We start from the raw sequence: 13,313 nt of genomic DNA, 5'->3' as shown, positions 1-13,313 counted from the left end.
TTTCTTACTACAAAATGTTTTATTTCATGTTTTTTAATGTTTATTTTTGAGAGACAGACCATGAGCAGGAGAGGGGCAGAGATGGGGGTGGACAGAGTATCCAAAGAGGGCTCTGTGCTGACTGTAGAGAGCCCTATGTGGGGCTTGAACTCATGAACTGTGAGATCATGACCTGAGCTGAAGTTGGATGCTTAATTGACTGAGCCATCCAGGTGCCTCTATTTCATGTTTGATAATGAGGGCCTATAGAGGAAATGGAAAGATATTGCCAAAATTTTATTGCTTATTTGAAACCTCATTGATCAATTCAAGGTCTGCCTAACTAAAGCCCTCATTATCTTATTGTATTTATCTATCTATCTATCTATCTATCTATCTATCTATCTATCTATCTATCTATCTATTTATTTTGAATGAGTGGTGAGAACAGAATTTTTCCCTTGTTACCAATCTCAGAGAGAAACCATCCAGTCTTTCTCTGTGAAGTGTGATGTTAGCTATAGTTATTGTGCAGAAGCTCTTTAAAAAAATTTTTTTTAATGCTTATTACTTATTAGAGAGAGAGAGAGAGAGACAGAGTGCAAACAGGGGAGGGTTAGAGAGAGGGAAGGAGACACAGAATCTGAAACAGGCTTTGGCTTCAGGCTCCAAGCTGTCAGCACAGAGCCTGATGCGGGGCTTGAACTCACAAACTGTGAGATCATTACCTGAGCCGAAGTCAGATGCCCAACTGACCGAGCCACCCAGGCACCCCTATATTATTGTCTTTAAATTAGACACTGCTGCTCAACACTATCCAGGAATCAGTCTCTTTTTTTCCCTTGTATTCTACCAAGAAGGAAATCGAGGCATAGGAAGATTGTGACTGATTTCACAAGCTTGACTTTTTTGTCTCCTGAAAGTTTGGAGGTTAGCTGTCTTTTGGCAGGAAGGGGATAGGTCTTTCTTGCCTGTTCCAGAATGAGCCCTGAAAATAAAATGCTCATATGCTTTGTCCTAAAAGTTAAACATGGCCTCCTTGCCTAAGAGTGATAACTGGGGAAGTCTTAAGGTGTCTTCTTGTCAGCAGAGAATCCGGGCTTTTAAAAAAATTTGTTTCTTCCACTAAAGACGTTGAACATTTTTACATCCCCTGCCTCCCAGTTTTATTGAGATGTAAGTGACATATAACATTGTATTAGTTTTATGTGTACAACATGATAATTTGATGTGTTTTTATGTTATGAAAGGATTACCACAGTAACTGACTTGGAATTTTTGCTTCTCATTTCAGCCTGCCGCAATGACTCAGGGAGCTCAAGGAACAATCCGACCAGCTGCCAACTTTGATGCCATGAGAGATGCAGAAATTCTTCGGAAAGCGATGAAGGGTTTTGGTAAGAAAACAGGTTTTTGGGGCGCCTGGGTGGCTCAGTCGGTTAAGCATCTGACTTCGGCTCAGGTCATGATCTCGCAGTCCGTGAGTTCGAGCCCTGCATCAGGTTCTGTGCTGACCGCTCAGAGCCTAGAGCCTGTTTCAGATTCTGTGTCTCTCTCTCTGACCCTCCCCCGTTCATGCTCTCTCTGTCTCTCTCAAAAATAAATAAACGTTAAAAAAAAATTTTTTTTTAAATAAAAAAAAGAAAACAGGTTTTTATCTTATTTATAATTGAATCTAAAGTAAAAATAAACTAAATCTAAAGTAAAAATAAATCAAGTTTATGTGTCCACCTGTGCACATACCTCAATTTAATCTGGCACCAGTCACCTTGTAAAGCAACCAAGAGATGTCCTCAAGGAGTAGCCAGCACCGACTTCATCCTTACTTAAACATGTATGGTTCTTCCAGGGACAGACGAGCAGGCAATTGTGAATATTGTGGCCAACCGTTCCAATGACCAGAGGCAAAAAATTAAAGCAGCTTTTAAGACCATGTATGGCAAGGTATTTATATTTTTTTCTTTTCTGGCCACAAACAATGGCCTGTAGACTCTGCCTTTATGCGAGGTTGGATACTATATTTTTATTAGTACTGATGGTACAAAGTAGAGACAAGACTCCAGAGACCCCAGAGTGGTGTGTTTGCTATGTATTTCTCTTAAAAGTCTAATTCTGGAGTAATCCTTCATCTCATAATCATACCTCATACTATGTCTGATAGATGCTCAGTAGAAAACAGATTATGGCTACAATAGTGTAACTGATAGTAGATAACTTTATATATAAAATAGATAAACAGTATAATAGTTTGGTTCTCAGTCTTCTCTTTACAGTGGGATTCAATGACTTATCACATAGCCCCTGCTTGTTCTTGGTGTTTGGCATCATCTTCCACTCCATTCTCTCCCTCTAATTGTATCCTGTATTATGCCCACGTGGAACTTCTTGCCATTCCCTGTGTACATCATGATCTTTTATAACTCTATGCTTGGTATATGTTGTACTCTTGGCCTAGAACACCTTTTCCTCTTTTTCTTCATGGCAAACAACTTCAGGATTTGGGTTAAATCAGCTTCTCCGTGAAGTTTCTCTCATTGCTCTAGGCAGAATTTAGCTCCTTCTCTCACTGTGGTCTGATAGCATTTTGTAAAACTTCTGCTCTAACTGATATCACTGCCCACTCCCCAAACCAGTGAGCTCCCCTCAGGCTAACCATGTCCTACTCATTTGTGCATTTTTAGCACCAAGTACAGGAATGATAATAAATAGCCACTTGATAAATATTTGCTGAATGGATGATCAGTAACAAAATATAGCAAGATTCTATGGCTAAAAAGTGCTACTGCTTCTTAGATATAAAGGGGAAAACTGGATACCATTGGTTTGCCATTTAGATAGGAATCCTAAAACTTTCTAACATTCTCTGGATGTAGTTTACTTTTCTTAGAATGGGGGCAGAGGTTCATCAGTTGGTCCCACTTGACCTATTTTACTCTGCCTTACCCTCCCTCCTTGGCCCAGGTCCACTTCTTCAGTCTTTTTTTTTTTTTTTTTTTTAACGTTTATTTATTTTTTGAGAGAGACAGAGTATGAGTGGGGAAGGGGCAGAGAGAGAGAGAGGGAGATACAGAATCCAAAGCATGCTCCAGGCTCCAAGCTGTCAGCCCAGAACCCGATGCGGGGCTTGAACTCACAAAGTGTGAGATCATGACCTGAGCCGAAGTCAGACGGTTAAGTGACTAAACCATCTAGGAACCCCTCCACTTCTTCAATCTTAAAGCTGATTAAGCAACACAAACTGTAGATTTCCTTAGGGTTCAACCTCATACTTGCTTCTCTAACAAAAGTATTTTCCATATTATGAATTTCTTTAGTTTGTATATAGCCTGTGCTACGCTGTCCTGAATTTTCTTATATATCAGTTTAGAATTAAAACTAAACTCACAGCATATGTTTTTTTATTCCCAGCCATCTTTTCTTTGGCTTCCTATTAATTAATAAAAATATCATTCTTCTAGGGGCCCCTGAGTGGCTCAGTTGGTTAAGCATCCAACTTTGGCTCAGGTCGTGATCTTGCAGTTTGTGGGTTCGAGCCCTGCGTTGGGGTCTGTGCTGACGGCTAAGAGCTTAGAGCCTGCATCTGATTCTGTGTCTCCCTCCCTCTCTGCCCCTCCCCCACTTGCTCATGCGCACGTGCGTGCATGCTCGCTCTCTCTCTCTCTCTCTCTCTCTCGCTCGCTCTCTCGCTCTCTCAAAAATAAATATTAGGGGTGCCTGGGTGGCTCAGTCGGTTAAGTGTCCGACTTCAGCTCAGGTCATGATCTCATGGTTCGTGGGTTCAAGCCCCACATCGGGCTCTGTGCTGACGGCTCAGAGCCTGGAGCCTGCTTCGGATTCTGTGTCTCCCTCTCTCTCTGTTCGTCCCCTGCTCTCACTCTGTCTCTCACTCTCTCAAAAATAAATAAAGATTAAAAAAAATAATAATAAAATAAATATTAAAAAAATTTTTTTTAAGTCATTCTTCAAGCCTGCTGTGGAGTTGTCCTTGATTCCACATTCTTCTTTATCAGTCTTTGGATACCTATTCAATGCCTACTATATGCCAGGCACTGCTTTGTCCTAGCATCTGGTTATTAACTCTGTCTTGTTGATCTAATATGTAAAAGGTCTTTTTAAAAATGTGCTTCCATCTCAAATCCACTACTCAAGTCCAAGCCTGAATGAATTCTTACCTAAATGTTCTAGTAGCTTAAATGTTCTTATCTATAAACCTCTTTGTCATCGTAGTCCATACTGCCTATGGTTGCCATTTCAATGCCATTTTCTTGCATAAAAATTTCCTGTGGCTTCTCCCAGCATGAAGAATCCAATGCACATTCTTTAGCTTGTGTTCAAGGTGATAACCCAAGCATATCGTTACAACTCTGTCTCACTAATCTGTGAGAACATTCCCCTCTAACAAAATTGGTTGTCTTACTGGTTCATTAAAAAGGCTTTGCTTGTTCTTGTTTCATACTAGTGACTCCCAACCTTAGCTGAGCATCATAATTTCCTTTCAGACTTAAAAACACTTGCAGAACCTCTGAGTATTTGTCCTCAACATCAGTGTGTTTTGTTTTTTTCCTTTCTTTTCCTTTCTTTTCTTTTCTTTTCTTTTCTTTTCTTTTCTTTTCTTTTCTTTTCTCTTCTTTTTCTTTTCTCTTTTCTTTTTCTTTTTCTTTTTTCTTTTCTTTTTTCTTTTCTTTTTTCTTTTCTTTTTTCTTTTCTCTTTTTTCTTTTTTCCCTTTTCTTTTCTTTTCTTTTCTTTTCTTTTCTTTTCTTTTCTTTTCTTTTCTTTTCTTCTCAAATAATTCCACGGATGATTTGAGTGCATGGTCAAGCCTGGGAACCATGTTTGTGTTTCTCATTTGTGTTCTTCCTTCTTGCCTGATATGTCTTTCTCCTTCCTCTTTGCTTGCTAATTTTATATACTCTTCAAGATCTGGACTAGAAGCTTTCTTTGGGCTTTCTAGCCCACTTTAACTTCTCTTGTTTGAGCTTTTTCTGCTGTTTATTTATGTGCTACTTAAGTACAGGCTGCCGTATACTATCTCTTTTTAGGGGTTTACCTTATCTTTCCACAGAAGAACACAATGATGTTTCCTGCTTCCACACAGAACAAGAACAGTTTCTTACACTAAGTAAATACCTGCTTATTATTTTGTTCATTTGAATGATTTTTTTATTTCATATCTCTGTCTTTGTACCTGGTATAGTGGTGGAACTATAGTAGGAATTTGTTATTGTTTATTGGTAGAGTGAATAAAATACATCTGCTTTAAAATACAAACTTGAAATGTATATATTTACTTGTTTCTTAGTATACGCTACTCAAATTTGAAATTTAGGTTTTCATAAAGCAGTTCAATTCCACTTTTCCATGTTTAAAAAATTTAAGCAGCAAAATTTGGAGAGCACACATAATTAGTTTGTATTTGTAATTAAATAGGATTTAATCAAAGACCTCAAATCAGAGTTAAGTGGAAATATGGAAGAACTGATCCTTGCCCTATTCATGCCACCTACATATTATGATGCCTGGAGTTTACGGAATGCAATGAAGGTACTGTGTCACTTACTTTGTATATTTTATCCTATTTTAAATGTAAAACCCCACCAATTATGGCAGTTTACAGTGACAGCTAAATCAGTATGTTGTATCTTATCATCTGAATAAATAGAGCTTTTTAGGTCTGGAGGCCAAAGAAGTATTTGATGAACTAGTAAGATTTAATTATTTTCTGTTGTTTTGTTTTTCTTTTGTATAAGTCTCACTTTCTTCATTTCACATAGGGAGCAGGAACTCAGGAACGTGTATTGATTGAAATTTTGTGCACAAGAACAAATCAGGAAATCCGAGAAATTGTCAGATGTTATCAATCAGAATTTGGACAAGACCTTGAAAAGGACATTAGATCAGATACATCAGGACATTTTGAACGTTTACTTGTATCCATGTGCCAAGTGAGTATAGTATGAATATATATTGATGGAGGGAACATTCTTCACTTTGTATTATCAGGGAGCATTCTTTATTCCTTTTCATATTTAACCCCTTGGAATCTTGACATCTTTAAGAGGGGTAGCACAGAATCCAATGTTCAAATTTCTTTGTAGTCACTATTGAGATTTATTTCCGCAGATCTAGGTTTGTAAGAGATTAGAAATTAACCTCTTTAACGTTATATGGAATCAGAAATCAGCTTGGCTCTTTGTCTTAGGATGAATCTCATACTTCTTTTTTTTTTTTTTTTTTAAGTTTATTTTTGAGAGAAAGAGAGGCAGAGAGAGATGGCACGGGTGGGGGCGGGGGGGACAGAGGATCCGAAGCAGGCTCTGCACTGAGAGCAGAGAGCCTGATGGAGGGCTTGAACTCATGAACTGTGAGATCATGACCTGAGCCGAAGTCAGACACTTAACTGACTGAACCACCCAGGTGTCCCTGAATCTCATACTTGCAAATTTAGCATTGTACTGCCAGTTAAATTGGGCCATCAACTGACGATATGCAGGACTTCCATGGAAGTGCTGTAAGAGGTGAAAACTGTGAGGAGAGCCAGAGATGCAGAAACTTTTCTCAGAGTTCACAGTAATGTGATTAGCACCTTCCTTATTCTGATTCCCCAGATGTGCTGGAGAAGTGATGGAAAATTATCCAGATAGGGTATTTGGAATGATACTATAAGCATACTTAGAATGAGATGATGAGGGTCTACTTGAAAAGACAAGCACACTGATTCAGTGTCAGGAGTTATTGGCTATCCTGCTAGTATACAAAGCTGGGCAGTCTTGAGGGATAGGAAAGCAGAAGTCAGGCTCTTCAGAGCAAAAGGAAGATAGTTCCAGAAAACACAGTGTGCCAAAGTGAGTGAATGTGGAAATGAGAAAGCAAATGGGTGGGAAGAAATTGAATTTACCTACAATGGAATAACAGAGTAGGGAAATAGATTAGCATTGAAAAACAACAAGAAGAAAAACAACAGCAAGAAGACAAAACAGGAACAGGGATTTAATGCTAAAAAATGATTATTTTTTACATGAAGGGCACCTGGCTGGCTTAGTTGATAGAGCATGTGATTCTTGATCTCAGGGTTGTGAGTTTAAGCCCCACGTTGGGCATGGAGACTACTTAAAAAAAAAAAAAAAAAAAAAGACTACATGAGGTGCCAAGTCTCTTTATGCAGAGTTCAAGGCCCAGCTATTTTACAAAGTAAAGAGACCTCTTAAAGGGAGTGAGCAGAAGAATGGCTTCTCAGGAAAATGAGACTGGTTTTTGTGTGTTTGAATCCAAAGGCAATCATCTGGGAAGTTTTTCCTGAGCATCTTTTCCCGTGTGCTATCTTTAGTCTCTCATTTAGAATATGCTTCTGCTTATTTCTTGTGCCCACTGCTCTTCAAAATAGTTTCTCACCTGTAAGGAACACCTCTCCATTGTGTTCAGAATACAGTTTCTCACCTTTAAGGAACACTTGTCTATTGTGTTCCTCAGACTGACACCAAGACTTTAGAGGGCAGCTTTTCCTTCATTTGGGTTTGTGTTTTTGAGAGAAACCAAATGCCCATCTAGGCTTTGCTCTTGTTCAGGCCCACGGCTTTCTCTCTCGCTCTCCTCCTTTCACTCCCATCCCAGCGAAAATTTGGTGTACAAATTGGCACAGTCTGGCAGAACTTGAGTTATTTGTAGCTTCTTCCTAAAAGCTCATGTGTCATTTTTATGTCTACATTCATAATAAAACTTAAATATTAAGATTTCACTTGACTGAAGGAAAGGAAGTTCATGAAGCTCCATATTATATACTCCCTCCCTTGACTTGAATTCTTTGAGGGCAGGGACCTTGTCTTCCTGTGTCCCTACCACCTTGCATATCCTATAGGTACTCTTTCTCTGGAGAACCTAATACAGCCTCACACAAAACAAGTGCTCCATACATTTTAGCTGCATAAATGAATACAAAGTGGAACTCAGTATAATGCATATTGATCTTAAATCCCAGCTAAGGAGAATTATAATTTCTTCATTTGAGTGGTAGTTTATATATCCTAGAAAAGATGTTTTTCTTTTTGGCTTTTTTTTTTTTTTTTTTTTTTGGTGGGGGAGGATTTTAATAGAACTTGTGTCACATCTTCCAAGTCTTGCCTTCCTCTTTTGCAGGGAAATCGTGATGAGAATCAGAATGTTAACCACCAGCTGGCTCAGGAAGATGCTCAACGTCTCTATCAAGCTGGTGAGGGGAGACTAGGGACAGATGAATCTTGCTTTAACATGATTCTTGCCACAAGAAGCTTTCCTCAGCTGAAAGCTACCATGGAGGCTTATTCCAGGGTATGAGCTTTTCTTTTGAAGATCTGGCTTCTGTTTTAAGTTGTGAAAATATTTTAACCCTTGTGTTTTTTGTTTGAAGGTGGCTAATCGAGATTTACTAAGTAGTGTTGCCCGTGAATTTTCCGGAAATGTTGAAAGTGGTTTGAAGACCATCTGTAAGATACTTTTATGTTTTGCTTTGTTTTGTTTGTAAATGAATGAGGCTTTGACTAGTTGTTCCCATTAAGTGATGATGCTTAATATAGCCTTCTGGGAATCTGCTTAGAGGCTGAGCTAATCCCATGTTTTATATACAATTCCTTATGAATGGTGGTGGTGTGATCGAATAGGGTTGTTTTGGAATTCGTTGGTCTTTATTCTGTATGCCCTTCATGAGGATTAAACAAGAATATACAGTAGATGTAGCAGTTCCATTAAAGTGAATGGGAAAGCCCTAAGGAACTATAAGTGACATCACACAAAGTGTCATTTTGAGCTCCCAAAAACATCTTTCAAATACTCAATCCAAAGAGACCCTTTTCCCTTTTGAAATCAAAAACCCAGTTTCTGGTGTTCTTTGAGATGTCCGATGAAATGGAAATTTAATTCTCCTGGAGAATATATGACTAAAGAGAATATTAGGAACACATGTGGTATTAGCAATTGAGTGTCTTACAAATATTACTATAGTAATTATAACTAAAGTAATAATGTACAGTTAGTATACCTCTACCATTTGCAGCAAAAGACTTTGCTGTTAATTTTCCTAAGAGAAAATGTGTCAGACTTATTATCATTCTCAAATCTTGGCTCAAATCTGTTTTCATTTTCATACTGGAATGTATCTCCTATCCTTCTCTCAGACTTGTAGAATTCAGATTTCAGTCATTATTCCTTTTTAAGTAAGGTATTATTGGCCACAGTTGCTATAGATTTTCTCACTTGAAGGGAAAAAAATGTAAAGAGTGTAAGCTATTGCATCTATGGAAAGAAAATGGGATTTATTAGAGGGAATCCTCTAGAATTGAGGGTAGCCCATCTAATGTGGCTAGAAAGATGGATTCTGAGAAAAAAATCAAGAGGGAGAACATCACCTCAAATTTCTCAGAAAATTCTATAGAAAATGATCAAAGGCAGGCTAGAAGTGATAAATGAAGCTGGAGCATGGATACCTTTGTCAAGGCATCATGTGTGAAGTATCTCTAACTTGCAGTGCAGTGTGCCCTGAACCGCCCTGCCTTCTTTGCTGAGAGGCTCTACTATTCTATGAAAGGTGCCGGCACAGATGACTCCACCCTGGTCAGGATTGTGGTCACTCGAAGTGAGGTGAGGCTTTCTTTTTTTTGTCTGATCTTACTTGATTTTGAATGTTAATTTCCTGAAAGTTCCTCAGCAGGTTGTCAGTCCCTCGGAATGATGTTAAGAAAGGGCATTGGGGAGGGCACCTGTTGGGATGTGCACTGGGTGTTGTATGGAAACCAATTTGACAATAAATTTCATGTACTAAATAAATAAGTAAGAGTTCCTTTGTCACTACTGGTGGAGGCTGTGTGAAGTACAGTGTTCATTCTCCTCATGCTGTGAGAGAGGCTTAAGTTAGTGCAACAGATGACTGTGTCTCAGTGTAGCCAGTGCCAAGAATTTTTCCTACTTGAGGAGGTCTGCAGAGAATACTGGGTTATATCAAGTTGGAAAATATTTATCTTTTCATTTTCATTTTGCTAATGTAAAAAATTTTGTGAAAGATTAATCCTATTGGATAATAAAATTCTCAACATTTAGCATAGCTTTTAATTATAAAATAATTTTTAAAAATTTATCTTTATCTCTTTACCCAAATACACCTCAAATATTTTCCTTTCTTTGACTTTGTATATTTATTAGAGTTCTTTCTTAATTGAAAGAAAACCTATGCCACTAAATTATACTAGAGAAGGTAAATCATTTTTAAAAAGACAACCATCATATGATGTTTTTTAAAAAGTTGTGTATTTGTACTTAGACCTAAATTTTCTAAGCACGATCTTTTCTTTAAATTGTAATAAAATATATACAACATAAGACTTACCATTTTAATCATTTTAAAGTATGCATTCCAGTGGCATTACGTACATTCACGTTGTTGTACAACCATACCACCACAACTTTTTCACCTTGCAAAACTAAAAATCTATACGCCTATTAAACAATAATTTACCATTCTCCTTTCTCCCCGGCCCCTGGCAACCACCAGCCACCATTCTATTTTCTCTTCCTATGAATTTGACTACCCTAGGTACCTTGTATAAGTGGAATCATACAGTATTTATCCATTTGTGACTGGCTTCTTTCTTAGCATAACATTTTCAAGGTTCATCCATGTTGTAGCATGTGTCAGAATTTCTTTCCTTTTTAAGGCTGACTAGTATTCCATTGTATGTATACAATACCTTCTGTTTATTCATCTGTCAATTGACAGGTTGCTTTCACCTTTGGCTAGTATGAACACTGGTGTACAAATATTTGCTTGAGTCTTTGCTTTCACTTTGTGTACATACCTGAAAGTGGAACTGCTGTATCGTATGGTAGTTCTATTTTATTTTTTTTGAGGAATCACCATATCTTCTTCTACAGCAGCTATACTGTTTTACATTCCTACCAGCAGTGCACAAGGGTTCCAATTTCTCTACATCCTGCTAACACTTGTTATTTTCTGTTTTTGATAATAACCATTCTATCAAATGGTTTTATTATTTTTTAAATGGTTTTTAAGTCACCAGTATTTTTTGGAATAATAGATGAGACTAGTACCACCCTTATTCAATATTTTTACAGAACAGTAAATTAGCCCTTCATAGGGTGATGCTAGCAGTGGTATAAATGCTAGCTATTAAATGTCAGTCACTTGGTGTGTTTTTTTTCCCTCTCTGCTTTGATTATAATTATATTCTTTTCACTATTAAAGAATAATTCTAATAATACCAGTTTTCTCTTAACAGCTTTTTTCTAACATCAAAAATATCATCTCTTGCATGCAGATTGATCTTGTACAAATAAAACAGATGTTCAAACAGATGTATCAGAAGACCCTGAGCACAATGATTGTAAGTGACACAAGTGGAGATTACCGAAGGCTTCTGCTGGCCATTGTGGGCCAGTAGGAGGGATTTTTAAATAAACGAAGCTCTTCACAGCATATCCTTCAAAGCAGTGACTGACCTGCATGCAGCAATATCAACCATCACCAAACCAAAAGAGCTTTTTACTAAGCATTGTGTCAGGGTATTGTGCTTGGTTTGCACATGTGGTTATTGCCTTAATTCCAATGTTATTTTTTTCTCTATATACAATCAACGTGAAGCCATATCACGATGATGTAGTATTAACGCGATATTTGTAAGGCATAATTCTCACTGTTCTTACTCTAATCAGGGTCCCAAATTGAATAAAAATCACAGCAATCTCTAATTCTGTGTAATAATGATGAATAAAAAAAAAAGTTGCTGAAACTCTGCCTTCCAAAGCCCCATAGGTCCATTGGACAGTTATAGTTGGTAGTATATCAAAACTATATTTTTAAAAAATTCAGCTCTTTTGACATAGAAGAGTAATTTGCATCTTATTTTACATAAATTGGTATTTTATATTTATAAACACTAAACTTTCCACATAGTGAATAGATGAGTATTGCCTGTAACAACTTTTTAAAAAGGGATTATATGTTTATGTGCATAAAATATATAGCCTACTTTTTTTTGTCTACTAAAATTCTCTAAAGATCTTTATTGGCCCTTGGCTTTAAAAAAAAATTATGAAATAGCTTCTCGGCCTTTTGGCTAAGATCAAGTGTAAAAAAAAAAATTATGACTTTAAGAATTAGTTGTAATTTAATCATGATTCAAGAAAGTGAAGCTTCACATGTAGGAGGTGTTCAGTTAATGAGTGAATGAAGCTTAAAGCATCACTGGGAAAATTGAGTGCTAGCTCTTTGGAGAAGTGTTCAGGAGCTCAGTTAGTGGTATAGGAGGATGATTGCAACACCCATTGGTTTACCCCCAGTACTGAGCAATTACTTATTGAGTATATTGAGCATTATAATGGGTAGCCAGGAGAAATATGAAGGAACGAAATTTATAATATACTGGGGGTTCTAAATAAAAAGACACCAAAAAAAAGTAGTAAATGTTAGATTATAAATTCTGCTGAGAGGAGAACCGTAGTTCTTTGTGTGAAGCTCCCTGGCACAAAGCAGAAATTTAATAGATTTTACGAATGATTGTACTAAGAACTGAGGAGAAGAATAGTAAATATGAATTATAATTCAATGAACAGTTTTGTGTAAATACCAAGGGGCATATAAGTTGGCATAAGATACAACCTTACTCTTAGATAGACCTATGTACGATTGTAGCATAAGGTAAGATACATGGGTAGAAGGATAATGGGTTAAGATGGATGTTAATTACTTTTAAAAAAAAAAAGTATCATTGAGGGTTGCCTGGGTGGCTCAGTTGGTTAAACGTCCGACTCTTGATTTCGACTCAGGCCATGATCTCACGGTTTGTGGGATCGAGCCCCACATGGAGCTCTGCGCTGATGGTGAGGAGCCTGCTTGGGATTCTCTCTCACCACCTCTCCCCTACTTGCAGTATCTCCCTCTCAAAAATATATAAACATATATTTTAAAAGTATCACTGAAAAAGTTCAGTTTGGATGTAGGTTTTAAAAAAGTAACAGTGATGAGATTTGGTAAAGATGAGAAATGGGGGTAAGGTATTAAGGAAAGAAAAGATATGATCAATAAAATATATTTTTTAAACCTTTTGAAAATTAGATATAATTCATATACCATTCACCTTTTTAAAGTGTACAACTCGGTGGTTTTTAGCATATTCACAAATCTGTGCAATCATCACTATAATCAATTTTGAACATTCTTATCACCCAAAAAGAAACTTTGTACCTATCAGTAGTCACTCCTCATTCCCCCTCCTCCTGTCCAGCCCGTGGCAATCACTAATCTACTTTGTCTTTCTATGGACTTGCCAATTTTGGACTTTTCATATGAATGGAA

At 37.3% G+C, this 13,313-nt stretch overlaps 1 protein-coding gene across 4 annotated transcripts in view; it reads left to right on the top strand.

Moving 5' to 3' along the window:
• Positions 1-11,707, top strand: part of ANXA7 (annexin A7) — a 37,648-nt gene extending 25,941 nt beyond the window's left edge. For all 4 annotated transcript variants that reach the window (XM_086680012.1, XM_025918434.2, XM_025918435.2 and 1 more), the window contains 8 exons: positions 1,274-1,376; positions 1,829-1,923; positions 5,408-5,521; positions 5,752-5,922; positions 8,111-8,281; positions 8,361-8,436; positions 9,474-9,586; positions 11,278-11,707. In XM_086680012.1, coding sequence (XP_086536138.1) covers positions 1,274-1,376; positions 1,829-1,923; positions 5,408-5,521; positions 5,752-5,922; positions 8,111-8,281; positions 8,361-8,436; positions 9,474-9,586; positions 11,278-11,400 — 966 coding nt within the window. In that variant the 3' untranslated portion in view covers positions 11,401-11,707. The remainder of the gene's footprint in view (positions 1-1,273; positions 1,377-1,828; positions 1,924-5,407; positions 5,522-5,751; positions 5,923-8,110; positions 8,282-8,360; positions 8,437-9,473; positions 9,587-11,277) is intronic.
• Positions 11,708-13,313: the final 1,606 nt, after the last annotated feature.

The sequence above is a fragment of the Puma concolor genome, chromosome D2 (assembly GCF_028749965.1).
Source record: "Puma concolor isolate L17-30 chromosome D2, mPumCon1.1.hap2, whole genome shotgun sequence".
Lineage (NCBI taxonomy): Eukaryota > Metazoa > Chordata > Mammalia > Carnivora > Felidae > Puma > Puma concolor.
This window is presented reverse-complemented; position numbering and strand designations above follow the sequence as displayed.